Genomic DNA, 26,714 nt, shown 5'->3' with positions numbered 1-26,714 from the left:
GGATACCGCTTCAGTATGCATCATTTATTGATTTGTACAAAATTAAAATGTGTAATTCTCTTTTTCATGAATGCTTCACACAGAAATAGAAATACATGAAACATGTCAACATGTATCTGTGTCAGAATACAAAGACTATGTGCAAAGTGTTTCTCAGCAGGTCGACGTCCTGCAGCATCACATGCCAGGCCTGTGTGCTTTATCTAGGCAAACAAATGCAAATACAGTCACACACATCTTCAGGAGTAACACACACACACACACACACACACACACACACACACACACACACACACACACACACACACACACACACACACACATAAATCTTATGATCTTTAAATAGTCTGTCACAATACAAAGAGTTGAAGCGAACGCTGAAACCTCACACATTCATGCGCTTCCTCTCTCTCTCACACACACACGACAAAAAAAAACAACTACACATTTCAGTAAAGAAAAGTAACATTTTGAATTTGTTTCACATAATTTACTGCAGTGAATCAGCAGGTGTAAGATCCTAATATTCAGTATTTACATTATTAATTTATCTGCTCATGGTTCAAGTCCATACCTAATAATGAAACCTTATTTGCAACTTCACATCATACAAACGACCAACAATACCTTTTTGAAATAAAGAATAAACATAAAAAAGAGAAACATGGAATTGGTGGTTTTCCAGTAGCCCAATAGTAGCAGCTGGGGCTTTCATCTACCCATTTGTTATGCTAATAAAAGGAGAATTGTCTTTCACATCCCTGTTTCGTACATATTCAAGCATTCACATCAGGCCAGGTGTGCCTCCATTTGGCCATGCAAAGAGTGTGGATTGACAGATTGTTGTCCAGTTTCCACTACAGAGTGTGAGTGTGCAGAGGTAACTTTATCCCTGCCTAATAATGTCACAATGAGCTACTCTGGTTTGAGCCTAAACACCAGCTTAAAAACTTTACACAGCTAGCAATAATGCCCACTATGAACACTATATAGGATTTTTATAGTAGCACATGTACATATAGTCATGTGGAATATTGATTTTTGCTATCACTTTGATATGCACCACATTGTGCTGTGTTGAATCCCACTGAATGTTACAGGAAACCAATCGATAATCGGATCGCAGCGAGCTGAGAGGTGAGGGATCGCATGCTGCCTTTAACTCGCTCCTAAGATGCTTCTCTCATGCCCGAGACCATGCTGTGTCTGTCTACCAAACTTGCCGCCGTTACCCCGACGGGGTCTGCGCCTCTGGAGCTGATAGCCCATTGGCTTGGGAGCTGAAGTTGGACCCCAGTTGCTTGTCCTCTTCTGAGGCCTGGAAGGGTCATACTGAAGGTGGGTGTTGGGGGACCAGGAGCCCTGTGGGGTCAGCAGCGGGACATGCGCTTGCGGTATTGCTCCACCAGTGGGACCAGGCACTGAGGTGAGCCGCTCTGCAGCAGGAAGGGGTGCTCCAACAAGTCGATGGCGCTGGCTCTCTCTAGGGGGTCTCGAGTCAGCATACGGTCCAGGAAGTCTTTAAGAACTGGAGAGACCTGCACCAGGAAGAAATACAAACAACCTTTATTTGTCACATAAACAATCATACAGAGTACAACATGTAGTGAAATGCTTGCGTCTGAGCTGCGCACAGGTGTAGCTGCGCCATTCCAGGGCTTGGTTTTTAGCATGGGGGGTCTAGACAGGACAGTTACTGGGTCGAGCTTGCAACTCCAAAGGTGTGTAGGCCTACCACTACGCTATCCAGCTGCTGTATAGGAACATAATAGGTACGTATAAGTACATAATATAGTTGTACTCCAATAAATCATTGCAGTGATATGGTCGTGTAATTGTGTTGCATCCAGCATTTGCCGAGACACTTCAGTCTGGACCATCAATGCTGCTAGCTTGCGTTCGTCTGTTCTCGTACCTGACTGGCGTTTCGAACAGTAGGAGCTGGCTCATCCCTCAGCCTCTTCATCGCTGCTACAGGGGTTTCACTGAAGTATGGCGGCTCTCCATCCACCATCTCAACCACCATGATGCCCATCGACCATATATCGACCTGGAAATAAACCACGACACAGGAAAAAAAGTGTCTAACAGGTCTCATACTATTGCACAGATTGCCTCTGTTGGCAATCAGTGCTACACTAGTGGTATTCATGCAAACTGAATGTGTGCCTCCTCACTTCAGTGCCATATGGCGACTTGGATATGACCTCAGGCGCCATCCAATAAGGTGTCCCCACTAGAGACTTCCTCTTAGGGATGTCCTTACTGATCTGTGCACAGAAGCCAAAGTCTGAAAGCTTGACCTGTGAGGAAAAAAACGCTTTCCTTAATTTTAATCAAGAAAGCAAAAAGAAAAAGAAAGAAGGAGACAGAAAGAAAGAAACATTTCATACCCTTCCGTCTAACGTAAGTAGTATAGAGTCACTTTTGATGTCTCTGTGAATGACTCCCTGTGAATGGAGATAAGCCAGGGCTTGCAGCACAGCTTCACACACTGTAGCAATCTGCTCTTCACTCAGCCTGCAGCACAACACACAGAAACACACAGATTTTACATGAATTTCACACTTTTACACTACTAGTTATGACGAATCAACAGGACTTAAAGTTGAATTTCATGAATCACCGCACATTAAAGGCAACGATAAAGTAGGCAAGGTTCAAAACAACAACTCCCACGTAGCACAGTGACGAATGAAGCACGCCCGTTCTGCCGCGATGCTAATGTGCCTTTAATATTTTTTCAAGTGCAGCATAAACAGTTAGAGTCGAGCAGCAAAAAGACATTTCACAGAAAACACCAGGTAACAATTACTTTACAGAGCAAGGTTCCTCCCACACACAACAACTATAGGTTAAAAACTGTCTAAAACTATATAAGATAAAATGATTAAAACTGAGTGGATTTTTAAAATAATCTGACATCATAGTTCAGCCTGGAGAAACAGCATACACAAAGGACTCTTGATCTTGATTGTTGTGTCAATATCCTGATTATTTTAGGCTTAGACCAGCAGTGGCAGTGACAGCTGGCTCACTTTATATATCATTTGGTATGAGAGGAAAATTTCCATCCCTTTGAGTCAAACAATCTAACCCTGAGGTCACCCTATGGAGACTGAGCCAGCCATCTGTTAGTAATATAAACCATATTGACAGCTCAAACAAACACACCCTGATAAATTTCAGCTCCCTGCTGCTGGTCAATATGTTTTCTCCCTTTTTGATGTATGTCGTAGCATCAGGGGATCAAATGTCTACCCAAAATCAGCCTTCCGTGTGGCATTTAAACACACACAAATTCAATTATTTTACTGTATTATTATTTTTCTCTGGAGGAAAGCAGCAGACGTGGCGTGCACGAGAAGACTTGATGACAGTTTTGCACTCCTGGGAGGAACATCGATTACCCACCAGTTGATACCACACTACCCTCTTGTGGCTGATTTAGTTATTAAAAAATATAAGTTCCATATGGAATCAATGAAATACAGTTTTTTGTTGTTGTTGTTTTGTTTTGTTTTTCTTCTGTGGATATTTAATGGCGTTCTCACCTGGTTTCAGAAACAATGTTAGTCAGTGCTCCACCCTGCAAGTACTCCATGATGACCCACAGCTCTTCCTCCACCAGAGCAGACTTAAACATCTCCACCACATTTCTGTGCTGATAGTCCCTCATGATGACCACCTGCAACACAAAACATTATTTGGTGGTATAATCTTTAGAAATATAACAAACAATGTCGCCACTTATTGGTTCTCCAGCAGTAAAGATGACTGCTGCTCAGTCATTGGAATTCACTGCCAAGCAGAAATATAGTTCATTTAAACTCCAAGAAGATTACAAAGATGATGACATCAGTGCTACTCTTTCAGACTGGAAAATACCTCCAAATGATAGATGTGCATAAAAATATTGGACTCTATAAAGGCATACTCTGTGTCAGCTGCCTTTTGGAAGCCTCTTGGTTTTGTCAGAAATGATCATATTTGAATACAAGTGATCACTTAACCTTAATAAGCCATTGGATGTGTCACCCAGAATCAGATACCAGTTAGTGATAAGTAATACTAATAAAATATTAGACTTGTTTGTTTGTTTTTTAATTGCATTTGACAGCAAGCCAAAGCTGTCAGATAACTGCATTAAAAATGTTCAAACGTTGTTATGAAAGGCAAAATTAACTCTAGAGACCGACTCTGTTTTTTTCTTGTACCAGGCTGTAAACACTTCCCTACTTTAAAGCTGTGTTAACATAGGGATTAACTCACTTAAAGTGCTTTTTTTAGCACTTAAAATGAAGCAACTGCCTTCTCTTTTATGCCCTGATATCACTAAACTGCTTTCCCACAGGCTAAACAACAAAGATTAGAGATATGTTGCTGTAAATGACTCTCGGTACATTTTAGAGTTATTTGCATTTGTATGTTGGGTTATTTTTTTTGTACCTCATTAAAGAGTAGCTCTCGCCTCTGCTGCCGCCGCAGGTCCATCATCTTCACCGCCACTTGCCGGCCGCTGTGCTTCTCTGTTGCGATACACACCACTCCTGTGGAGCCCTCTCCGATCTTCACAAAGTTCTCCAGATAAGAGCGGGGATCGCCTTTGTCCACCACCATCTGCAGGGCCGCCTTGAACTGTTCATGTGTCACCTTAGGTGGGTCGGGTGGCGGTCTGGGTGAGGGGTGTTGCGGGGGTCTGAAGGCAGGGGAGCAGGTGCCTGGAGGACTGGTGGCTAATGAGCCTGTAGGTGAAGGTCGAGGTTGGGAAGGGCTGTCTTGTCTGGGATAGGGAGGGTTGGGGCATCCGGAGTGTCTGAGAAAGGGGTCTGGTCCACTGGGTCTCAGTCCCATATTAGGAGACAGACCCAAGGTGTAGCTGGCTGAGGAGCGAACAGTCCGCTGGGGTCTGACGCCTCCCACAAGAGGACTGCTGGTGCCGGTGGGCAGGAAACCAGAGTGGTACCTCACTGCTGATTCTCCCTGCACAATAACACAGAAAAATGGGGTGAGGAAAATTAAGAGAGAACTGAAAGGCAGTTGGCCACCTGCCTGAGGTTCTTGACCCACTTTAAAACTAAATGTAAATCAAGTTCTTCACTTTCCCTCCTTTTCCACTTCACCTGATATGACTGATGTGTTGTTTTATGGACCCAAGTGTCCTGCAAAGATCTTGCCAAACACATCTTCTTTCAACATTTACAACTCTACTGGCAGTAGAGTTGTAAATGTTGAAAGAAGATGGTGCCAGTAGACTACTGGCACCATGAACCCACTTTCATTATTTTTAAGTCTAGAACTAAACCAAAGATTCAAACTCAGAACTTTGATCCTCTTTAGTGAAAAAGCCAATCAATAAGCTGCTTCACTAAAGTTCCACAACCTAAGCATTAACATGATCCGTGATGGTTTTTTGACAGCAAAATATAACTTTATTTAATGTATTCAGAGCTCATGCAAGAAACATGCTGAGTAGTTAAAAAATGATGTACATAGGATTAGAAATATGCATATATTGTGTATTCTATAAATAATGTATTATCGGTACACTTAATCGCTGCAAAGGCTTACTTTCAGGTCATAGGAGGAGAACGGCCTGCCAGGGCTGTTCTGTTGGTGCATGTATATTGGTATATTGGGTCGGAGTTCTGTGGTGACTGTGCCTTGATCTCCCTGGGGTGGCTGTACCGTCATAGCAGGGCTGTAGAAACAAGCTACAGGCCTTTGATTTGGTGGCATTCCCCTTGACAGCTGGAAATCTCTCTTCCATATCACTCTCTCCTGAGGACTACCCATATCACTACTCATATAAGCCCCGTGACTTGGCATCTGGATGTTCTGGGACTGAGCAGGATGTGATGGGCCCTCGAGAGAGCTGACCCCGACTTCATAGGTGGACGTGGCCTTGGGCAAAATCCCATTAGGTTGCAGAGTGATACTCTTCTTCATGCCCAAGTAGGGGGTATTGGTCTCACTGTGGATGTTCCTGGCCCTATTCCTCCACTGTTCCTGGCCCGCATCCTCCTCATCGTCATCATCCTCCTGGGTCAGACCCTCATACTGGTAAGTGTCTCCCTCGTTCACTTCCCCCAACCTTCCCAGAGACTGGGCTCTCTTCCTGGCTGAAGGGCTGCTCTTCCGCAAAGAGTTGGAACTGGTCACAGACAGACGGCTCATGTCATTGATCATGGCTGCGATGTAGTCTCCGTGTCCGATCATGCTCCCACGCACAATGGTCTGAAAGGAGAGAAGCATTTATCTGTATCACATCCTGCAAGCCATGATTGCATTACAGAAGGATTTTGGACAGAGAGGAATGAGGGTGACATAATCATCGCTCAAAGGCGAGTTAAATTTAGACTTGGGAATCTGTAAAGGACATCTTTGTCATTCTACAAAGACGGTGACTTGAATTTATTTTCCCCAGTGGCCGATTCTGACAATGCACCAACAAATATACTTCACAAGCGAAACACAAAGAAAGAGCCTTTACAACTGCTCACATGCTTTCAGATTGTCGAGATAACCGCTCATGAACTTTCTCGTGGTATGCACAACTGGCAGGCAACCAAAGGCAAATGGCCTAAGCTTGCCCTGACATAAAATCATCAAACAATCTTTAGATGTTTTGCCAGAACAGAATGGATGTAACACTGACTGCATGGTGGTTTAGTAGTCGTACTCAGGGTAGAGTCATGTTCAGTTATACTCTACTGCCTCTCCCATTTCTCTGGCTCAATGCCATTACATCAGCACAGGGGGGGTAGAGGTCAGATGACATCTCACCTACTGTAGCACCTCGCTGTGAGGAGGGAATGGCAGGTGATAATAGCCTCTGTGCAATTTCACATGCTTTTTAAAAATGAAACTGTCTTCTCATCATGTAGAAATAATCTGAAACATGCTGAATCTTTAATTTTCTATTTTTAGCTTTTAGGATTTTCTGTGTTTCTGATGACACTAAACCCATGCTGACTGACCCGAGTGACCTAAATGCTGGAATGACTGTTCTCATATTTCACAGCACTAATAACAATCACGTCATAGACTTAACGAAATGTTCGTGGGTTTTTTATTTTCTGGAGGAGCCATAAAAAGCGTCAACGGTGTGTTCAATGAAGCACAGAAATCCTGAGATTTGCAGGCTTTATCACTCACTGGCAATTCCTTTGCTGTACCTGCACTTTTTAGCCCTTCTGCTTGACATCTCTGGGAAGGCACCATGGACTATTATTAATTGCCTGCGTGGAGTAATAAATCTTGTGGCCCCTATGAGTATTCAACATTGTACAGTCAGTGTACACAGCAGGGTCATTAGCTCAGCCACATGATAGATAAGAAAGCAAAAAGATGGGGAGGGGAGAGAGCTCTCCACGTTGCCATCTGAGGATTGTGGCATTTTCTGTGACAGCGCTCACAAATACTTTTGCACTGACGCAACCAGCACATATTTCTCTGTGAATGAAGCTCATTACAACATAATGGGAATCAACGCCGTGCGCCATTCATTAGTAGTCACCTCAGGGTAAGGACAGAGAATCAATAAAGGGCTAAATAGCTTACCTTCTTTGGTCTCAACTCCACCTCTGTGATCCTGGAAGGGTCCACCATGGGTTTGGGCCTTCGCAGGTTCTCTATCAGGCTTTGCCACTGTGTCGGCAGGCCCACAAAGCAGCCGCGCTTAGCATCAAAAGAGGTGTGAACTCGGTGCTCAAAATTCTTGGGGGCTGATATCTCAGGCCTCTTCTTTTTCTTTTTGCGAAACATCTTTAGGTTCAGAGGGGTAGCAGCCTGTCTGCTTCAAAATGTCCCTGTAGAAAAAAGAAGAAGTTGCGCCAAACATCACATTCAGCACAAATTTAAGTAACTGTAAACCAGACATTTGAATACAAACAAAACTCATGTGCCACAATGATTAAAGAGTTGTTGCTGCTCTCATTTGCCCACTACTCCAGGTTCATTTAAATAAAATGTGCCAACAAATGATTCTTCCACATGAGAGAATATATATATTTAAATGGCTTATCCAATAGCTGTGCCTGGGACGTGGATGTCCCACACTGCCTTGCTGGCTGTCACAAGCTTGCGCCACAGAGAAGAGCTCCAAGGACAGCGAATGGATTTGTAAGCACATGTGTAATGAAGGATATCTGGTCAATTAAGGCTTATTCATTCTCTGTGCCCTTTTACTGATGAGCACGAGGCTGGGCTGGCCAGCGCCCACAGGCTTTCAGTGCATTAGCAGAATAAGTACAACACACATTCATGCACACACATATATACAGACATAAATATACTCTGGCAGGCTATCCTTCAAAGCCTTTTTATAACCGTTTTCATATCCCATCCTAATTAGTAGCTTGTGTGCCCTTGATTGCAGGGAGGGCAACTACTTAATCTTCAGATGGATGGTCCTGTATTTCTTGAGCCACTAACTCGGGTTTACTGTATATGCAGCTTTATTTTCCATTCAAGTGGGGGGGGAAATAATTAAATGCATTACATCTCATTTCCTCGGCTGCACAGCTGTAAGGGGAGATAATCACTCACATTTAAGTCACTTGATTGGAATTAATACTTTTTTTTTTTTAAATAGCTCACAGCACGGAAGCCGTCTCAGCTAGCCATGCGAGGGGGATGCCAGTGCCGGTCTGCTGCTTAGTCCACTACATCCGTCCTGATTTAAGTATTTGTTAACTCTAGCTTTGTGCTGGACATGCTAAAAGCTTTATATTGCTTTGTACAGACCCTACAATAATTGGGAGAAAACCCGAACAAGGAGACGACCCCCTATGAGCAAGTGCTTTGGTGACGGAGGGAAGGAAATACTCCATTTTAACAGGAAGAAACCTCCAGCAGACCCAGGCTCAGGGAGGGGCAGTGGTGCTGCTTTGAATGGGTCTTAGTTAAGACAGTGAGGGATCTCCTAGGCCTTAACTAATCTGGACCTCTTATCCTAGTTTGTAGTGTCTGTGCCTTTTGTAGCATTAATTAATGCATAGTCTGAAGCAATAATACCACGTCCAAGAAGTCTGTGCTCCAACTTTGGTGAGGGAAATTCTATTCTTTACATGTATGTGGTCTGCGGACGCAACTTGCTAGCCAAACTTGCTAACATTAGGTTATGGTTTGTGCTTAGTTCTGTCTCCAAAAAATACAAAACATTAAAATCAAGGCTTCAAAATGCAAGAACAAAAAATGGGTATATATGGGTATGTCCATATTGTATTTATCTTTCAAGCCGCGTGTGCAAATGACCAAATGTTGACATGCTAAACTAAGATAGCTAATACAGCAAACACTCTACTGCCATAGCAGGCTAACTTGACCTGTCAAGCTCAAAGCACTTCTGTGGCCAACTAAATGCTCACAGAACTTTTGTTTGTTTTTGCAAAAAGTCACCCTGAAATTAATAGCCAATGCAGAGGCCTACACGGTACCCTGAGAGGATCAGATACTATCTCCCATCATGCACTGTGAAATAGTGGGAGCTGAGAAAATTAGTTTTTCAGCCCTCTGCAAACCAGCAGGCGATCACACTGGCAGCCTTTCCTCTTTCCACCTCCGCCCTCGGATCAGCATGGCTCTAATCGGCATCAATGACGCCTGTTAAGAGATGTATTGGTAACTAACCCACGCCACACGTCCTGCTGCATCACTGCAAGGTAAAAGTAAGTCAGGCCCGCTGGTCACATCAGCTAAACCTCCACTTCATTACAGGAAGGGAGCGGTAGGATGAAATAGGTGGGAAGGAGGGGGCGCAGAAGGACTGCTAGAATAGACGTGACACTCGCCAAGGATAATTCAATCACAAGGCTAATATGCTAAGTGTTGCATAAACGCATCACTCTGTGCTCTCCCTATGTACATAATGTGATGCTGGGAAGGACTTTAATTCTATCTGACAGGGACATTATGATGTGAGGGCTCTCAGAAGGTGGGGTGAGAGGAGTCGGGGCCAAGATTACAGTCAAATGTGGATATATTAGTGAGACAGGGACCCAGTTTCTTTCCTGGAGACACAGAAAGGCTTTTAAGTGCCAGTTGTGGCCCCTTTTGAATAAAAAATGCCTGCAAAAAAAACACAAGCTGCAAAAATAGAAGATTGTGATCGCTGTCGTTTTTTTTCTTTTTGCACTGCATGAGAGGCTGTCTGCTTAGATAGCTGTTAAAGATGCCGATGCTGGCATTGCCCGAACAAATATTTACACATTTACGCTCACGTATTCTCTTATAAGCATACCAATCAATATTCGCTTGAGTAAAATGCAAACTGCTACAGTACCATTGCAAAAAGAGCAGCTGGTTTTTATGATACTTCATCAAGTTGCATCAGTTCAAAACAGCAGAGAACAGAATATATCACAGTATTCATTATTCATACTTGACCACTGTTCCCCTCTGCAGACTCTGGAAATACAAACTAACCACTGTGGTATTAGACACAAGAAGAAACACACATGCATACTTGATTCATTCCTGGGCAGAATGAATTTAAAAAGTTGATACAATTATTGATTTACAAGCTTTAATCATATGCGACTGGCCTTAGATTGACCTCTCAGACTCTGCCGGGCTTATGACAGTCCTGACAGCAATATGCTATTGATTTCTAAGCCCTAAAATATGTTTCCACAGAGCTTGACTTGCACAGTCCACCATCTCTTTCCAGTCACATCCCTCAAAACTGCAGGGACTTGACCCTATGCCTGAGTGGCTTTTCTTGAATCTATCAATGTGCTGATGCAAAACTCCGCCAGCTGCTGTCACAGACATGAAAGGAGAGCCAGGATGAGGTCACTCTTAAAATTGTGCAACATGAGGTGTTTTTCATCTTCACAACTTAATGCAGGAGCAACAAATTAAACAAGTCCAAACGCGTGACCTAAAAAAAAAAGCCTCACAAATCCCATCACTGAGAAATAAGATCTCATACACTGGAACTCAGCAGAAATCTGTTTGCAATAAGTATTTCTGAAGTCTAACTAAACATAAACCTTGAAAGAAAGACTCCACAGCCTGCACATTCTCTAACGCATGCAAAATACACTTATTTTTCTGCAGAAAGTAACCACTCAATCCCTTTCCCAATCCACGCTCAAATTAATATCCAATCATAGCCTTACCCCTGACTGGATGGAACTTCTTCACCTGGCAGAGTGGCTTGGCCTCTCATACCATCCAGAAATTCAACCGAGCAATCCATATGTGCCCCACAGACAACATGACAAAAGAAGAGAGAGCATGCTTTCCTTCCTCTCATGTTCAGATCACCCCAAGCAGGAGTTCCGGTTGAGTGGGAGGGGATCGAGAGATAAGAGAGATATTGGATTTGCTCGATGTTAGTGCTCCCAGCTCTGTTAAATGATTTTTTTTCCCTATTTGCCCTGATTTCTGCTTCTATCTTTTTGTTGGCGTGCATGCAAAAAAATGTAATGAGTGTGCAGGTGACTGTGCTTGCAGGATTAGTGGTGTTCAGTCCCTCACTGATCTAATTTTAGGACGCATCGTTCCCCCTCCGCCTCTCCCGCACTAGATGGATGTTTATTTTGTACGGGATTCATGTCAAATGGTGAAGTGAGGGTGTGAGACGATGGAGATGAGGTAATCCTGTTTTTGTACTTGTCAATGCATGTATAAGCATAATCCAGCTATACTGAATTACAGGAGGGGGGTTACATCTATTTCATAATAGTATAGATAGCATCAAGGTCTTAAATGGTGCTTTTGGAATCTACAGTGCAGTGTAGAGCGCTTAGAGATTGCTCTTCTATCAGCTTCATTATGATGACCGTTTTGCCCTTTGAGTGTAATGAGACTGCCTCTCGAGGGGGCGGTGGGGGTCTTGGATGGTCATCTTTTCCCTGTGCTTTGTAAAACACATACACATGCACTTACACACACACCGTCTGAGGGCATAAAAGGTACAAGGCGCCGGACGTGACTGGACAGTACAATAGCAGTGTTTATGATTTACGTTGATGTCTTTCTCTTTGAAGTCACCTCTGCAAAGATGGAAGGACTTTCAATAAGACTTTACATGTGATGTAATAAGCTGCATTCAACGACACGGAATAACAAGACGCTAGCACTCTGATACATCATGCATGACAAAGCACTCAGAATATAAGAAATGCTGGAGAATGTCGGCATGAATCTATTAGGTCCATAAAGTCATTCTTTGCACAAATGTAGCTTTGGTTGATTGCACAGTTTTGTTTCTTCAGGCATGCTAGCTGCACTGCACTGGAGATGACATTGTTGGGGTGTCAGTCTAACACTAGCAGTTGAACAGACCAAAATAGCTACTGTGCAATGATTATTCAAAGATGGTTAAACTTTGGTGACGTCTTGACTTTTTCTTTTGTGCAACCAGCAAGCCATCAATTCTGTGGAATACCTACATACATGAACTAAAACAGTAATAATGATAATAACAATAATAACATCTCCGTATAAAGTAGAATGCGGGTTCAAAAGTATCAGTCGATTGTCGGGTTTATAGGCTCACATTTGCCAATGTCCTCATTGCTATTTCCTCCATAAAGAAAAGCATCACATCTTTTCATAGTCACTCCCTTATTTTTGGTTCCTTGAGGAACAGACCACTTGTGCTTTTAGCACCTTTGGACTCTCCCAGCCGAAAGAAGGGTGCTAGGTCTGACGTGTGGACAAAGATCCTGGATCAGTATTCGGCGACCCTCTGTAACCTCAGGCTGCTGCTTGAGTTGCTGTGAATTTTAAATGCGTCCCCTGTGTAACGTAAGCACTTACAGTTGATGGTGGAATAACTAAGAGGGAAGAAATCACATGAACTAACTTGGTCGTGTATCTTGTTAGATAACCCCCCCCCCCCCCCCCCCCCACACACACACACACACACACACACACACACACTGTTTGTAAAGGAAGACTCCATAGCTAGGTGCTTGATTTTATACACCTGTGGTAAGACTATAAACACCTGAATTGTTTATTGCTTACACTCACTGAACATTTACTTGAAGACAAGATCAAATTGACACTGCGTCTAATAAGTCTAATAAGTCGGTGTGCCTGGGACATTGTCTGAAGTTTCTCTTTCTCAAATGTAGCTCACATGTAGCATGCAACAAGAGACTGTCAGCTTTAAATGCATTCTGGCTAGCACCCTAGTAGTGTTGCACACTTAACTTAATCTTAAACTCTGTCAGGACTTTGGCTTCCCACAGTTAAATGAGCTCGATAGACTGATGTCTAATATGAGTGCTTCACTTATCATGCTAAGAATGCTAAGAAAATCAGCAAGCGCTAAATCAGATCCTGACCACAAGCCTTGTGCCAATCACAAGTGACTGTTCTCTGCACCATACATTTTTCCTGGGCTGGTCTGGATGAGTAATCCTATTTTAAAAGACATATAAAGAACTAAATTGAAATGTCTGGGACAGGAGAAGGTGAGAGCTATCCCTTGAAGTGGAACATCCATTATTATTTGGAAAAACCTTGAATTTAGCACAAGTGATGTTAACTGAAAAGAAATCATATGAACAGAAACCTATGGACTGTGTCTGCACCGCAAACCAACACAGCTGATTTATTCAACTGCCTGAAAAAACTGCAGCACCATTAATGCATGAAAGCCCAAGGAAAACAGTGTAATGCCTGCTAACCTGTATCATCCAGATTCAACTTAAACGTCGATAAAAAGTAGCCTATTCGGCGTGTCAGCATATACATCCAGCTCCCAAAGACGCACCGAAATCACCAAAGCAATCACATTCAATTTTGCCAAAGACATGTTTCTAATAAATATTGTGAGTAAAACATAATGGGCATAAGATATGTCAGCTGTCATAAAATTATTTTTTACAAAGTGGGAAAGGGGGTCGAGGAGAGGGATATTACAGCTGCCAAGAAGGTTTTATTAAATCATGTCAATTAGCTAAATGAATGGAGTAAAAGATGTTATGTTATTTTTCTGCAAAGATTAATTTCTGAAGATTGATGTAAAGGAGTGTAGCACACTGTAAAGGTGAAAGCAGTACCGTGTTTAATTTCGCTACTAGCTGTTGTCTTTAGGCTAATAAGGCTGCAGGCAGAATGCACATAGTGGCTCCGTTTGTTTATTTCTGAGGTAATATGCAGAATTTCTCCTTTCCTTTTCTTTGGGATTGCTTGAAGAGTAAGTATGATTTCCCTGAACCAACATTTTCTTTGGATGACTAAAGATATATTGTGCGGATATATAGTGCCAGTTTTCAAACAGCAACTTTCTCAGTCCTTGATGTAGCTGTAACTCTGATAAAAGCTCCACTCAGGGCTAAGGACATAATGTAGAGCATACCCAAGGGCACGTGAAGGACTAGTTTTTGTCTAAAGTTTAATAGCAGCAGTGGACAAAAAGAGTAAGCTTGCACAGAGTGTGGCCAAAATGTATGCACAGACAAACTTGATAAAGTACTCGTGGTGTTGGCATTGCTCCCGTTAAAGGTGTCTTCAGGACCAACTTTTGCCATGTTGACACGCAAACTGACAGGAGGACCCACAAGGTAAAACACATAATGAATACAGTCTTGCAGCTGATAAATATTAAGTGTTCATACCCTTGATGATTATAAAACAGATACAAATATATGAAAGCGTAAAGAAAATGTGGCTGCAAAGGTTGCAAAGTGTCAGAGTAGACCCTTATGTAACCATGGACGTATAGGTTCCTGGTTAGATAGTCAACTGTATCCATATTGTGCTTTCACTTTTCAGTTTATAAAATGAGATATTAAGCATGGATGACCCACATTTACACAGGGAGTTCATTCATAGTGACATATCTTGGGGTCTTTCAAATGTCACATAACTCGCAGCGATGCGTCATATGCCGGCTTTCACTCAAATCTCTGGATGAAGTCGTGCAAGTCTAAAATGGTAGAAGTCACTGAAGATTCTGAGAAAGTGAACGATCAAAAATGCTCATCTGTCATTTCCTCATGCTCGGCGTGAGTAAGGAAAAGGCCCGAGGATTGGAAGTACGCAGAAAAAAACAGTGTCAGTGCCCAACAATGTGGGCTGTCAGTTCCTTTAAGAGCAGAAATCTGCGCAGGAGGGAACACTTGTCCTGTGTTAAGATTGACAGGAGGAAACCAAAAATGAGAGGTCAAGACGGGAGCAGTAAGAGTGGGGGAGGAAAGGAGAGTCCAGACACTCAGCTGCGGTGACAGAAAAAAAAAGAGAAGATGGATAAATCTAGGATGGAGGACAGAGAGAGGAAAAAAATACTGAAGGGGATGGCTGTAGATTTGAAGCTGTTGGCGAAAATTAGCATAGACATAGACATTTTTGTCAAACTTTTTGAAAAGTAATGATGCTGAGAGGAGCTCTCTTTCAGTTCTGAAGATGCAAAGTGTTTTCTCCATCATCTTTTCTGCAGTAAACAAGCCACAGAGGGGATCTGAGGACAGGACAGTTGCATCAACACAGCACGTACATCATTCTGTCACCTGACATAATGGCACTGATTCTCACGGATAAGAAAATGGACAAGAAAACTAGTTTGCTCTGCCCTGCAGCGAACAGTGTGGACATTACTGCGCAGTAAAAGCTGTGGTCTCTATCTGCTCCAAACACCTTAATCTAATGACACTGTAAAAACAACGCTTCTGATGTCCTGCAGGATTTTATGGGACGTTATCTGGATGCTGACACATCAGTAGAACACCACAGACTGTCACGTCAGGAAATATGCATCAATATGTATACTAAGGACTAGAGGCAGGAGAGAAAGAAAATGCAGCAGTGACCAACACTCTGTTTAATGAAAGATCCTCTTGGCTCTCACAAGTGCTTTGAACAATTTGACGCTGTGCTGATAGAAATGTATGATCAGGCTGGACCAATGGTATGAGCCCAACTTTTCTCTCCTGGGTCTAATTTATTGATGCACTGGGACTCGGCGCATGCTTTACTGTATGCGCATGTGCTTATGAAGGCTTTGATTTATATTTTTTCCCAGCCAAGGCCTCAGCGTGTCTCTCCAAGGGACAAAGCACAGGCCATTTTTAACCTCAGATTCCTTTATGGTATCAGTCTGCACCAACTCTGCTGTCCTTCTCTGTCACCCAGCATGGGTGCTGTTTCAGCCTAGAGAGAGGGGGGGGACTCATGTCATGCTGTCCTAATTTGGACTCTGAGGATTTTTTAATCCGCGGTGCTTGACATCTCGTGGCCAGTAGCTACACTAAGCTGGTAAATGCACAGCTCCCCCGCCTTCACCAGCATGAACATGTCACAGTCGCTCCTGAAAACAATCGTGAGCCCAGCATGGGTCGCTGGGGCATCGCAACAGCACCTGCGTGCCGTGATCAAGTGTGTGAGAGGCCCGTATCACTTGCTGTCCTGTCGGCGTCCTGAAGCGCGTGTTCAAGTCTGTTTGTTTTACTGTGAGCCTGTAAACCCGCACGATGAGCAACACACAACAAACACCAAAATATAGACTTTATAGAAGAGCGCACATCACCCCGAGTGAAGCAGAAGTCCAGCTGTGCGTGTGTGTTTATGTGCATTTGTGTGTGTGTGTGAACCAAAGAGACCTTCTCTGTCACATCCCCTACCCTTTGGCTGCTCTTCCTCTTCCTCTGTGAATATCAATGAATGACCTGAGACACAAACAAGAGCTTTTTTTTTACTTGCAGAGCCTCAGTTACATATCAACAGACTAAAAATAAAAATGTTAAAAAGCCCATACATTTCAATCAGCACTAAACTTATGAGCAAATCGCCCTGTATGTGCACAGATGTCGTCTCAACTCACACATGGAAGCATTAACAGTAGCATTGTTATTATTATTTCTTTTTTTAGTAGCAAGCGTGAGAAGTGCTGCGACAGCATCATTGACAATGAGTGCACTGGCAATGCTAAGTGGGCTAAAACAAACAATCTATACACTTCTTTAAAACACCTTCACCTTAGATTGATTTCCACAGAGGACTTAGCATCTAATAGCAGTCTAATAGAGAGACTTTACAAATCTATTTTTTCCAGTGTACTGACCAGATTTCTTATTTCTTAATGTGCTCAAACATCGCATCCCACGTTCATGCAACCCCTCGTACAATAGGTTTTCTTTATGCTAGGAAAAGACATCACGTGTGAGTCTCCTTTATCGTGTCTATTCTTTCCACAGCATCCATCTACTGAAGTATGTATATATGTGCAGTAGTAGAAGCTTCCACTGATACAACTAAAAAATATCACCTGAATTCACATTGGTAAAAACAGGAAGCATCTGTGTCCAGAGTACTCATAATAATCATCCTAGATTTATCAAGTGTGATCCATCTTGAGAGTGCTGAATCCTTTTTTGTGAAATCGGGGTTGAGGACAGAAGAGACAGGAGGAGGAGACGATGTTGGGATTTTAAGGAGGAGGGTGAGCAGAAGGTGAAGGCTCCTCTTTTGAGATGCAGTCCATCACTGAATACATCCTGCAGACCTCTCAGTATCCCCCCTCCCCACCACCACCACCACATCTGCACCTGGCTGCACTGGCCTTTGCTCCACATCCTCTTTCTCTTCCTCCACCACGACTGATACCTACCGATGGCATACACTAGCCTGCTCTTTATTAATGACGTTAAGCCTCTTTTTTTTGTCCCCCACCCCACTTTACCCCACTCTCCTCGCTGTGAAGAGAGAAGATGGGACTCTGGAGGGATAAAATCATTGTCAGAGAAAGACACCAAAAAATATCAGTCATCCCCCCTTACCTTGCTGTCCAGTGAAGAGGAGAGCCTCTCTCCTCCAGGAAGGTTTGGAAGCGAGTGTGCACATACACTCACATCCACTATTATGCGCCGCTCACTCACGTTCACACACACATTTACGCTCGCGCACAGACCTACACGCTCTCAAGCTCATGCACACAACGGCGAGGAGGGATGGCTCTCAAGCGAGAGCACACTGCAGGCTGCCGCTTGCCTGGGAAAGCCTGATGCGTTCCTCCCTCCGGGCAGAAACACACACTGCCATCTCAAAGGCTCTTTGTTGGGGCCGATTCATCCCCAGTTCTGTGGCTGAGTGCTGATTCGTGTACCGGTGCCTGCTCCCGGGGACGAGGGGGTGTCCGTACAATAGATAGACAAAGCCATGAAAAAGAAAAGCAGCATCCAGGAGGAGAGGAATATCACAGCACCATGTAGCTCCTTCCATCCACCCCCCTTTTCTCTCCTTCTCCTTCTCAGGCTCGCTGTCTTTCTCCTACAGACACACACACTCCCTCCCACCTCCCTTTCTCTCTTACTCTCTTCCTCCTCCTCTCTCTGCCTCTCTCTTTATCACTTCCCTCCTTCTCTGCCTCCTCCCACTCCCTCACTGGGCTGCAAAAGAACTGATAGCAGCATGTGCCTGCGCCCGTGTGCCGGTTTCCAGTGACTGTAAGGAGAGGAGAGCTCTTCAACACCTCATCACCTGGGATACCTTTCATCCCCCACCCTCTCCTCTCCCCTCCCCACCCACCATCTCTCTGCCTCTCTGTCTCCTTTGCACGTAATGTGGGTGACACGAGAACGCGAGGGTGCTGACTTCACCCGGTGCACTGCTGTTCACTCAAATGTATTATCCATGAAATGACATGGTCAGGGAGATGGCAGATGGCAGAGGAGGGGTTGCTGTACCGATGCTTGTAAAAAGGGGTGTGGGACTATCCTTGTAGAGGGGCTAGATCCTCATCCTCACACTGTCTTTTGAGTCTATCGTGACCCAGAAAAAACCCCAAAATCATTGCAAGTGAGGGGACACTGAAACTGAAGTTACAGCCACACTCCTGCCTCTGATCCGGCATCATTATTTGAGCGAAACATTTCCCCTCTCCTTTTACCACAATCATTTCCTGAATAATTTATACAGAAGCTAAGACCAGGCACGAAGAAGGAAAATGTATTAGGGTCAAGTCATGCAGAAACTGCCTGCAAGAGTGAGCCACATTTAGGGCATATGTGTAATACATGGCATTTTGATATGAAAGGCACTACGACAGGCTTAAATAATGGCACCCCCTCCCCCAGCACACACATCAAATAAAGTGAGGTGAAAAACGACTCCACTAAACCAATCTGCATAACAGTGGCAGATTTTCCTGTTAGGGGTATGGCAGACACAACCCCTCCCTCTCTTTCACTCTCACTTGTCAGCATTAATGTCACAGATATTGACTGGTGGTGGTTTGTTGTCTTATAGTCATGATTTCCTTTGAGTTTATGAAACAATAAAAGATGCACAAATATGGTGATCACAAAAACTACTCCAATTTTTACCAGGGTTATCTCAGCTGAGGTTGCTTATTTATCCTTATCTCTGCTTGCCCAGTATGAAGGAAAGCTGCACAGGTCAAAAGGTCAATAAATGAAACATGTCTTCTTGTTTCCGCGAGAATGCACAGAACCACACAATTTTGCTTCAGTGGTTTAGCACAAACGTAAAAAGAAAGCTACTGCTGCACTTTTAGGTAGTTATTATTTTTCTACTTGTTTAATTATCATTTTCTTTTTTTATATATGTATGTATGGAATATTTTAGTGCATATTGTATTGCAATAAAAGGAGAGACTAGGAGATGTTATAAAAGAAATTATTTTTACATGTCATCCTCACTCCTCACCCAGCACTCCTCTCGGATAAATAGCGTAAAAGTAGCTTGTGATGTAAAACAGATTTCACAATGACAATACTGGTCTTAAACCACAGCGTCATTAAAGTGAAAGCCCCAGAGCTGCATAAGTAAGACAACTTTAACTCCTTGCATTTCAATTCATTCTATTGTTTAGCATGAATATGTAGGAATTACACAGCAGGCTACCGGGGCTCAGAGTACTAAGCTAAAGCAAATGTAATTTTTCATTTAGAAAAAAATATCCACTGACTTTTTCAGATGACCTAGAAATCCATTTTTAAATCTGTATGATTAAGACAGGCACTGCAGAAATCTAGACAAAGCCCGTGGCATTAACCTGCCAGCTAATGAGCAGTTAGGTAACCAAACAAATGTGCATGGTATAGTAAGTCACAGTTCTGACTTACTAAGTGGAAACAGTGAGATAAGTCAAACATGATCAGAGAAAAACCTAAAAAAAATACCACTAACTCATGATTATAAGATAATAAGCTGTCATTTTCATGGGTGTAATTACATGTAATTACATAACATTAAGCCAAATTTGAGATATATAAGTATATATCAAGCAGTGGCCTCGGGAGAACTGATAGGATCGAAGCGAAAGTGGTAAAAATACTGAGTCATCGGTTAGTATATTAACACGCTGGGGTTGCTGTCTGAATTACATAACCATGAGTCAAAATTACAGAATGAAATCATTGTAGATCTAAATCAGGAAATAATCTTCATAGTTTAAGTCATGAGCTATAGTTTCCTTTTCTGAAAGCGTATGAAATTCCACAACCAGAATGATTGGAGGGGGGAAAAGGGGCTGATGATTTTGGTGCTGCATGTTTGCAAGCTGTTGTGTCTGTGTGCAAGCCTGATGGAAGTTCACCTCAGTCCTTCTCACTGGGCAAAACCTCTACTAGTGACTTAAAGTGAGCCTAGGTAATGGACAGAAAGCTTTCTGGTAACTGGTGCATGCAAACACAAACCAAAGGCTACAAATAGGTAAAGACTACATGGCACTTGAGTGTTCTTGTCCATCGCAGTAAGAGGACAAAAGCTTTTCTTCTCCGAGGGCCTGCCTACAGAGCATTACAGTAGATGGCCTCCTCGTACCAGCTCTCCAGTGCAGTGCAGAGAGCTATGGATTTTCTGTCGGGAGTCGCTGGCTGGGACGAGCTTTTAATAAGTCATGCCAACCGGCGAGCCATAGAGGATGCATTATGGTGCAGTTATGCCGTTATTATGATGGGAGCGCATCATGTTGCCCATCACTTATCGCTGAATTTCAGCTGCTCCCAGCGCTGAGCCACAATTTAAAGTAGACAGTATGGGAACTCACCACTAGAGAGGATCTTGGCCGGCAGTGTCATATTTCCAGTGTGAAGTGTGCTCCTCCAGTGATCCACTTGCATGTAAAACTAACACTGCTTTGAGCCACGGTTCATCAGGCTTCCTGGGGATAACCACAGCCTGATCTGCTCACAGCTGCAAGTGGTTGATTTCACTTGCTAATGAGCCAGCTACCTATCTTGCAGCCATTCATCAAAGTCTGCCCAGCAAGTTGACTGTGTAAAGTGGACCCTGTCATCACAGTAGATTAAAAGTTTAAGCATACTTTCAATGCTTTTTGGGATTGGGGTAAACACTTCCTGAATAATGTCATTAGACATTTCCAAGGAATTTTCATCTGATGCCCCCACCAGCATCAGATTACAGTCAGCACTAAACTGTTCTCGTGTCCTGTTAGTAATTAAGCAAACACCATTACCTGGAGTGCAATCTATGCTTCCCCTTGCATGCCCCCTGCTGACAGTGCATTACTGCAACCCCCTTTGGTTTCTAAAAGAGAAATTAACAACTACCAGTAATTGGTTTGGTTATTGTAGCAAGTTTATTGGACATCAATGTTACATGGCCTGAAAGATGCATGTACTCAGACTGAGGCATGAAGCCCAGCTGAAGTGTCTCACTGAAACCCGTTTGTGACTGTGTTGGATTAGAGTAGAAAAATCTGCTCAAGAAATACTGAGCAAGACAAAAACAAAAACAGCACGCATAAAAAAAACACTGCTTAAGAACACTGGACGCAATCGGGAGTGAAAAGGAACGAATTTGAGTAGTACACAGCAAAATCTCCAGTGTTAAATTAACACTGGAGAGTGTCTATATGGGTCCACACCTCTGAGTGTTAAATACAACACTGTTGAGTGTTAAATGAACACTGGAGAGTGTCTATATGTTTAAAAGTAACCTAATTCATTTTGAAGATTAACAAAGACTAACACTGAGCAGTGCTGATTTTCTAACACTGGAAAATAACTCAAAATGTTAGAAATATTCCAGTGTTAGAAAATCAGCACTGCTCAGTGTTAGTCTTTGTTAATCTGCAAAACTGACTAGGTTACTTTTAAACATATAACACTGTCAAAAGTGTTAATTTAACACTCAACAGTGTTGTATTTAACACTCAGAGGTGTGGACCCATATAGACACTATCAACATGTATTTACATCTATGTTTTTTCTCACGCTAGTAGCATTTTTACTAGATTACATTACAGTGTACAGGGGTTCCCATTATTTGGTCCAACCACTGTATTTGCATGAATCCAATACACCTTTTAGTGTCTTCAGCTCCCAGGGTATCCCCCTCAAAAAGCTTTTTTGTTTGTTTATAAAGCCTTCTGAGTAACTGGAAATCTATGACGATATTTACATCTGGGTGATGAACAGTCACTACATGATCTAGTCAAAAATGGTAAAAACTCAGAAAAGGAACTAAATCCCATTTGGAAGCATCAGTTTGCAGCACCAGCTGCAGCTTCATCCTTCTGCCCTTCCTCTGATTCTTGCGCCGTCTTTTTGAAGAACCGTTCAGCTCGTAGCTCCTCAAAGCAGAACTCAGCAGCACCATTTAGCAGCAGCTCTTTACAGTACATGCTCTGCTCCTGTTGTTTTCCCGATTCTGCCTCCTTCTGCTGCTGCTGATGGTCCTGCAGCCTTTTGAGAGGAGTCTCATCTCTGCCCGGCTTACGCGCTGACAAAACTGTGTTAACTGCTGGGTTGATCTTACATGGAGTCCTGAGGGAGGGACAGAACAATCCACTTACATTCAGCTTAGGAAGACACTAATCAACATGTAATGTGAATATAATATTTAGCAGATAAAGCAATGACATAAAATGTCAGATAAAAACTGGACCTTTTTCTGAGATATGCTACTAAAAATGTGAAGAATACTGGAAATACTTTTCCCCACAACTGCAAGTATATATGGTAGTCTATTCATGTCTGTAGGTGCAATCAGCCTCCAGAAAACTGCACCCAGACTGAACAAGCTAATGATTTGATAACTGAGATGACGGAGGATTTTTTTAAAAATTCATTTATTTGGGCTTTTCAATTAAATGTGCGTATACAGCCACAGATCTTGGTACTCAGGCATTTCTGTTGAACCTTTAATGCTCCTGCCTGTTGTCTCTTTGTCTGTTCCCCCCTGGTCAAAATAATGAGTAAAATTAAAAATGAATGAATAAAAAAATGAAGGTTTTTATAGTAACTCACATTGTAGGAGGCTGATCCGACTCCTCCACAAACGGTTGGAAAGTGAGTTTGGGAGGCGGTGGCGCCATAACAGTATGTCCAAATTTGGACTTTTGGGGCATCTATGACGACATAAAAAGAAAGTTATGAATCAACTTTGCATAATGGCTTTCAACACACACAACAATGAGCCTGTTCTCCCATACCTTCACATCACACCATCGCTCAGGCTTCTGCTCATTCTCCTTCGCCCTAGATGTGGGAGGAGCCACCCAAGCTTCCAATCTAGGCTCCGATGGGCCTGCGCTCTGAGCCTTATTCTCGTCAAAGATGACCAACCGACTGTTACTGCCAAGAACAGGGGCGCCTTGTGACTTCAGGCCACCGGGAATACCTGAATACAAACTCATTATGTTTTTCCCAGTCTTAAAGTACTGTTATCATCAATTTAGTATTTTGAAACACATTTTATTTGCATATTCATGTGCTTACTTCTGATTCCGGCCCCTGTTCTGTTGATGGGGGCGACAGCCTTTTTCTTCCCTCTGTGTTTCAGATCAGCTAGAGAAACTCTCTCGAGTTGCTTAGGCTCATCATCACTGTCTTCCTCCTCCACATTCATCATCACCTGCCGGGAAACGCGTGCCTGCAGTGCCCTGCGAATATAAATACAGAAAAATGTGATCACTGTAACAACATAACAGAGATGTTCACTTATCAGAAACTATACTGGATGCCTCCATACTTGTGAAACTGTAGGAGTTTATCATGTGGGTCAGCACTCTTTCTGAACCCCTCTTGGTAGACCAAGTCTGCTTTGCGGAAATTGCCCTGATCCTCATACTCCTCTGACCAAGCAATGTAGAGGGAAGCTTGTGTTACTCCAATTCCCTGTGCTTGCATGTATCTGTAAATTTCCAAAGGCTCTTGGCAGTTCTTCGCCTGGTGACATGTAATGAAAAGTTATAAATGCAGCATTAGTTTGTCAAAGTAACAGAAATAGTCAGAGGTTATGCTTTTGCACTCACAAATTTGATCCAGAGGTCAACATAGCGGGGGTCATTGTGATAATGTTTCTCCTCTGTAAATCTGGTCACGACCCGTTCCAGCAGTGTGGTGAGGTTGCTCTCTTTTCCACCCTGGGGGAAGGTTTGTTCTGTCCACTTAATATACCTGGAAAAATAAAACCGTGTTAGGATTACAGGGAAATTTAAGAGCAATGTTTATGAGCACACTTGGCTATTGACATATTTCCCTTACCGATCCCAAACACTAAGTGGATCATCGCCCTCGTATGTGCGCAACTCGGACTCAAATGCCCTGCAGAAATAAATATACACAAGGTCTTTTTTCATCATATAAAAAAATGCATGGACAAAATGTACAACAGAAATCTCTGTCACCTAATTTAAGTTTAAAATAGCCATCCATACATTCGCTGCTGGTTGATTGCAGAGGTGGGTCCATCTTGTTGTTGACTCAGCGCCTGATGTAAGGCCGATATGGCTCTTCCCCGCCTCAAAGGCTGGATGTTTTCTTTGCTGAGCTCCCATTCCACATCTCCTCCTTCTGCCATTTCTGAGACAGAAACTAGATACATACAGCAGGAGAATTAATTACTTGATATTTATCCCCGGCTGAATTTGTAATTAAAAATTAACCAGAACCCCAGAAAAAAAAAAAGCTGCATGACAGTTTTAAATGGATTTGTTATTTGTTATTGAGTGAAATAAGTACTTGATCCCCTACAAACAGCCAGAAATCTGGCTCCCACTGATTGGCAAATTAAAAAAAAAAATCAATCAATTACAGATACCCTTATCTCAACTTGTTATGTGTATAAAGCACACGTGCCCACAGAATCAGTCCTGGATCAAAACCATTATTTCGCCCTCTGTATACACATTTAATTCAGTTGCTTGGAGTTTTTAAGTTGTCCTATTTTTACATTTCTGATCTGTAATCTAACTTCAATAAGAAATCACCTTATAGGCAAATCAATAGAACAATAAAAATTAAACGTAACCCTTTAATGCCTCATATTTGACACAAGAATTTTTGAGACTACTACATCATCAGTGTGTCCCCCCCACAAACAAACAAAACGGCCCAGAGATGTGAAATTTATATTCTAGATTGTTGGTCAGAAAGACACCATACTGTCACAAAATGAATAACGGAATCATTTTGAAGTTGTATAATGGTTTTAAAGGAAGATTTTCTGAGGTGACCTTCATAGTTTTATCTATGCTTTAAAAATTTACCACAATCCTGTTGTTTCTCATTTTTACCCAAGTTTGACTGGATAAGTCTTGACTCAGATCATAACTTGAGGGCTGTGCTGGGTGTGCCACTACATCATCCTTTTTATAACTCAAAAATGTTGCTAGAATGCAACCTTTTATCTTGGTGACCCTGACAAACCAATTCTATATACATAGCAGGCAGGACTACTTTAAGGCTCTGCTATCTAATCTACCTAAAATCTACTTGAGTTGATTCAAATCTCTGCTGCCAGACTTCTTACTACGACCAAAAGGAGAGAGTACATCACACCTGTTGACTTTAAAATCCTTTTATTTAAATCCTCTAGCTGTTGCAAAATGCAAGACAAAACCTCTGGGGAGGTAGCTTTTTCAGTGTTATGCTTCAAGCTGCTGGAACAGCCTGCCAGAGGACCTGGCTGTGTTGAAATCTTTAAACTTAACAGCCCCCTCCAAAGCCTGAGTGTGACTGAATATTCTTTACAGACAGCACTTGTTTTAATTTCATATAACTTCTTTGCTTTAAGTAATATGTAGTTTCATTCAGTTTTTATTTTATTTTTCACTGGTCAAGTCTGTTACTTTTTATTTCATTTGATGCACTTTTGTTGTAGTTGTATTTAATTTTAAATAACTTTTTTGATGTTCTGACTTTGTTATACACTAACGTGAAATGTGATATACACAAAGCTTATTATTATCTCTGTATAGCCAAAAGTAATCTATTACTGTACTGACACTGTCATTATAATTGTTTATTTCGGGCTTAATTAGTTCTTTTGTGTGAGAACTAAATAGCATGATGTCCAGGAGGCATACTGAACAAGTTTCAGGACAACATGAGCTAACGATGCACTTCAACAACAACACATTTTAAATAATTATGTGGTAAACTTCCATCGTATTACAAACCGTGTGACACGTACACAAAATAATGTTTAGCTATCAACACTCTCCCTGCGTTCCTGTTAACGTTAGGAAGTGCATGTGTTTGGAGCTAACACACTAGCTAGCGAACGATAGCTTTAGTCTGACCAACTTTAGCGTTTTTTCCATCGACGACAAATTTACATAACTGAATTAAAACAGACTTTCTGCAAAATGTGCGTGTTCTATACCGCTTCCGAGCCTCCTTTATTTCTTTTCTAGGTGACAGCTCGAACTCCAACGTTGTCGCAGTAAAGCTGTTGAACGGTTGTGTCTGTATTTTGAACAAGAGCCGCCAGAGATTTAGCAGGACTCTGATTGGACGGAAAACCGGAAAATGCGTTTA

General features: G+C 42.5%; 2 protein-coding genes across 4 annotated transcripts; both read right to left on the bottom strand.

Moving 5' to 3' along the window:
- Positions 1-3: 3 nt before the first annotated feature.
- On the bottom strand, positions 4-18,279 carry pak6 (p21 (RAC1) activated kinase 6). 2 transcript variants are annotated; one of them, XM_026152423.2, is made up of 9 exons: positions 17,742-18,279; positions 7,564-7,811; positions 5,572-6,237; positions 4,450-4,983; positions 3,555-3,688; positions 2,394-2,520; positions 2,178-2,303; positions 1,916-2,050; positions 4-1,538 (listed from the first exon to the last, which is right to left on the bottom strand). In XM_026152423.2, the coding sequence occupies exons 2-9, from the start codon at positions 7,765-7,767 to the stop codon at positions 1,371-1,373; spliced, it is 2,094 nt and encodes a 697-aa protein (XP_026008208.1). In that variant the 5' UTR covers positions 7,768-7,811; positions 17,742-18,279; the 3' UTR covers positions 4-1,370. The 2 variants fall into 2 exon arrangements, with proteins under 2 accessions (XP_026008208.1, XP_026008210.1); XM_026152425.2 differs by lacking the exon at positions 17,742-18,279 and adding an exon at positions 11,127-11,257.
- A 3,849-nt stretch (positions 18,280-22,128) lies between these two features.
- bub1bb (BUB1 mitotic checkpoint serine/threonine kinase Bb) lies at positions 22,129-26,692 on the bottom strand. Of its 2 annotated transcripts, none has more exons than XM_026152175.2 (9): positions 26,560-26,692; positions 24,611-24,767; positions 24,438-24,497; positions 24,206-24,350; positions 23,923-24,119; positions 23,670-23,833; positions 23,384-23,571; positions 23,199-23,299; positions 22,129-22,715 (listed from the first exon to the last, which is right to left on the bottom strand). In XM_026152175.2, the coding sequence occupies exons 2-9, from the start codon at positions 24,751-24,753 to the stop codon at positions 22,433-22,435; spliced, it is 1,281 nt and encodes a 426-aa protein (XP_026007960.2). In that variant the 5' UTR covers positions 24,754-24,767; positions 26,560-26,692; the 3' UTR covers positions 22,129-22,432. The 2 variants fall into 2 exon arrangements, with proteins under 2 accessions (XP_026007960.2, XP_080150359.1); XM_080294233.1 differs by having other exon boundaries at positions 26,368-26,673.
- Between the last annotated feature and the right edge of the window lie 22 nt (positions 26,693-26,714).

Source organism: Astatotilapia calliptera, chromosome 19 (genome assembly GCF_964374335.1).
Source record: "Astatotilapia calliptera chromosome 19, fAstCal68.1, whole genome shotgun sequence".
Lineage (NCBI taxonomy): Eukaryota > Metazoa > Chordata > Actinopteri > Cichliformes > Cichlidae > Astatotilapia > Astatotilapia calliptera.
Note: the sequence above shows the minus strand (reverse complement) of the source record. Positions and strands in the feature narration are given on the sequence as shown.